This window comes from Olea europaea, chromosome 18, assembly GCF_002742605.1.
Source record: "Olea europaea var. sylvestris chromosome 18, O_europaea_v1, whole genome shotgun sequence".
Lineage (NCBI taxonomy): Eukaryota > Viridiplantae > Streptophyta > Magnoliopsida > Lamiales > Oleaceae > Olea > Olea europaea.
In genome coordinates this window covers 8,276,531-8,279,364 of record NC_036254.1, presented here as the reverse complement: position 1 = coordinate 8,279,364, position 2,834 = coordinate 8,276,531, and the positions used below count along the sequence as shown (strand labels likewise).

The 2,834-nt window shown below is 34.0% G+C and overlaps 1 protein-coding gene across 1 annotated transcript in view; it reads left to right on the top strand.

The window, feature by feature from the left end:
* The first annotated feature begins 1,355 nt into the window (after nucleotides 1–1,355).
* LOC111366694 (NAC domain-containing protein 37-like) overlaps nucleotides 1,356–2,834 on the top strand; it is a 6,035-nt gene continuing 4,556 nt past the window's right edge. The window contains exons 1-2 of the mRNA XM_022987400.1: nucleotides 1,356–1,468; nucleotides 1,584–1,613. Coding sequence (XP_022843168.1) covers nucleotides 1,356–1,468; nucleotides 1,584–1,613 — 143 coding nt within the window. The remainder of the gene's footprint in view (nucleotides 1,469–1,583; nucleotides 1,614–2,834) is intronic.

The following is a 2,834-nucleotide window of genomic DNA, read 5'->3' as shown; positions in this document are numbered from 1 at the left end:
TGAGACACTTAACAATGCTCGAAACTCTCAACAAAATGGTGTGGCAGATCGAATGGATAGAACTTTGATGAAAAATGTTTGTTGTATGCTCTCAAATTCTGGGTTGCCTGAGATTTTTTGGGCTAAAGTTACTGCCAAAAATTGTTTTCTGATTGTCATTGAGAAAAAGACACTAGAAGAGATATAGTTTGGTAAACCTTCTTGCTATACTGATTTGAAGATTTTTGAGTGTCCTGCTTATGCTCATATTGATAATGGAAAGTTGGAGTTTAGGTCTAGAAAGTCTGTCTTTCTTGGGTAAAAATCAGGTGTGAATGTGTATAAATTGTAGTGTCCTACCTAAAATAAGAAAAGTGGTGTGTTAGTAGAGACATAGTATTTGGTGAACTTACTATGGTTTATGATTAACTTCGTGGAGATTCTGATAAAAATAAAGAATGGAATCATTCAACTCAGGTGGAGTTACCAGAAAAACAATAAGAGGTTTCAGAATAGTCTATTATAGAACAGTCTAGTTTAGAATTGATAGACAATAATACTTTGCCTACCTTGCTTATAGCACCAACACCACAGTATTCAATTGTTAAAGATAGACCTTGCAGATAGATTAAACCTCCACAGAAGTATGGAGAAAGAGACTTGATAGCTTATGCTTTGAGTATGGCTCAAAATATTGATGTCGTCGATAAGCCTGCTACATATTCAAAGATAGTTGCAGTGATTCTTGCATATGGTTGATTGTTATGTAGGAGGAGATTGAGTCATTAAATAAAAATTATAATTGGGACTTGGTGAAACTACCTAAGAATAAAAGGATAGTCCATTGCAAGTGGGAGTTTAAAACGAAAGAAAGGACATCAGGGATTGAAGATACTAGGTATAAGGCTAGATGGATTGCAAAAGGTTACCGTTAGATTGTGGTGTTGACTTCACTGATATGTACTCGTTGGTTGTAAAGCATAGTTCAATTTAGAATTTACTTGGGATAGGACAAAGAATGACTTGGAACTTGAGCAGATGGATGTTAAGAAAACAATTTTGCATGGAGAGCTTGAGGAGTACATTTACAACCAATAACCAAAGGGTTTTATAGTTTCTGGAAAAGAAAACTATGTGTGCTCGTTGAACAAGTCATTGTATGGACTAAAGCAGTCACCGAGGTAGTGGTGTAAAATGTTTGATTCATTTGTAGATTAAAGTAGTCATAGAAGTAATTATGATATTTGTGTGTACTTCAGAAAGGAAGATGATAGATCGATTATATATTTGTTATTATATGCTGATGACATGATCATTGCAATCAAGGATAAAACAGAGGTCATGAAGGTAAATCTCTACTTAGTAATGACTTTGAGATGAAAGATTTAGGTACAGCAAAGAAAATTCTTGGTATGGAAATTTTGAGGGATAGAAAGGCTAGCAGATTGTACTTGAGTCAGAAGGGTTGCATTGAGAAGGTGCTTCAAAGGTTCAATATGCTAAATGATAAGACTATCAGTATTCCCTTGGCTGCCCATTTCAAATTATCATATAGATTGTGTCCTTAATCAGATGAATTTTAACCATTGTGTATTTATATGTAGGGTAGTTTATGTTAGTTTGATGCCCGTCAAGTAATAATTTGTAAACGACATTATGAAGTAATATTTGAATTTTCGTAGTTTAATTTGTAGCAAATAATTTAAAGTTCCATAATCATATACGATACTTGATGGTTCGAGCATAATGAGACACAATGTGTGACGTGATCAAAATATATGGTTCATGATCGATATATAAAGTTTGATGTTTTATGTTGATAAGATTGCATTGTTCTCATTAAAATTTGATTATTTGATTTTTCGCAAGTGGATGGGAACGTGATCAAGTAATAAAGTAGTGAATAAAGTGTCGAACATATAAGGACTATGTATTAGTTGCAACTTTAAGCAAACAAGTTGCTGTAATTTTTCTAACTAGTCCCTAAATTATCAATTACACTAGTGAAAGCAATTAAATGTATTTTTCAAATATGTGAGATGCATTGCTAAGATTTTTGTTTTTGACCATATATGATTGGAACATGTGGAAGCCCTGTGTGCACATACTTCGCATTAATTAGATAAAGAAAGGAATATTGGCCGAAGCCCAACTGTCGAAGTGTTCTTCTTCAAATAACCGAGGCCCAACTACTGAAGTGCTTTCCTTTCTTTGCCGAAGTGGTTTTCTCCTTTTTGTCGAACCCCTTCACATCCAAAGTCCATAACTTTCAAAAATGGGTCTGATAGGCGTATCGTTAGGGCTGATTGATGTAATATCCTCATTAAATAGATGTCAAAAATATCAGCCTAGAAGTGTAAGGCGGTTGACCCCTTGTCAAATGTCTGTCAATGTAATTAATATGAGATAGGATGACGCGACACCATGACCTAGCAGATGAGGCCAAGCAGATCTAATTCAACAGCGACAACGTTGTCCTTATTACTATAAATAGCAGTCTTTGTAACATTTTTAGAGGATGAATCTCCATGCATGAAAAATAACATTGTATTTTTCTCTTTACATAAACCCACTCACTATTATATACTTTATCTTTTACAAGTGCTTATCTTGCTTATTAACTTCATCACATTTGATTAGTAATTGAACATGTGTTTAAGTTTACAATCAACATATTGAAGAATACGTCCACGTGTACATCATTTTGGTCGACACTTGTTGACACATTTTTGGAGGTTAATAGATTGAGACCATATGTGGAAAGTTGAAACGGTTAACCATGAAAATCCCATAAAGGCCAATAATTTTAGTTCACAAGAACTCTAAGCCTTTGATAAAAATGAAGTATCCTTGAA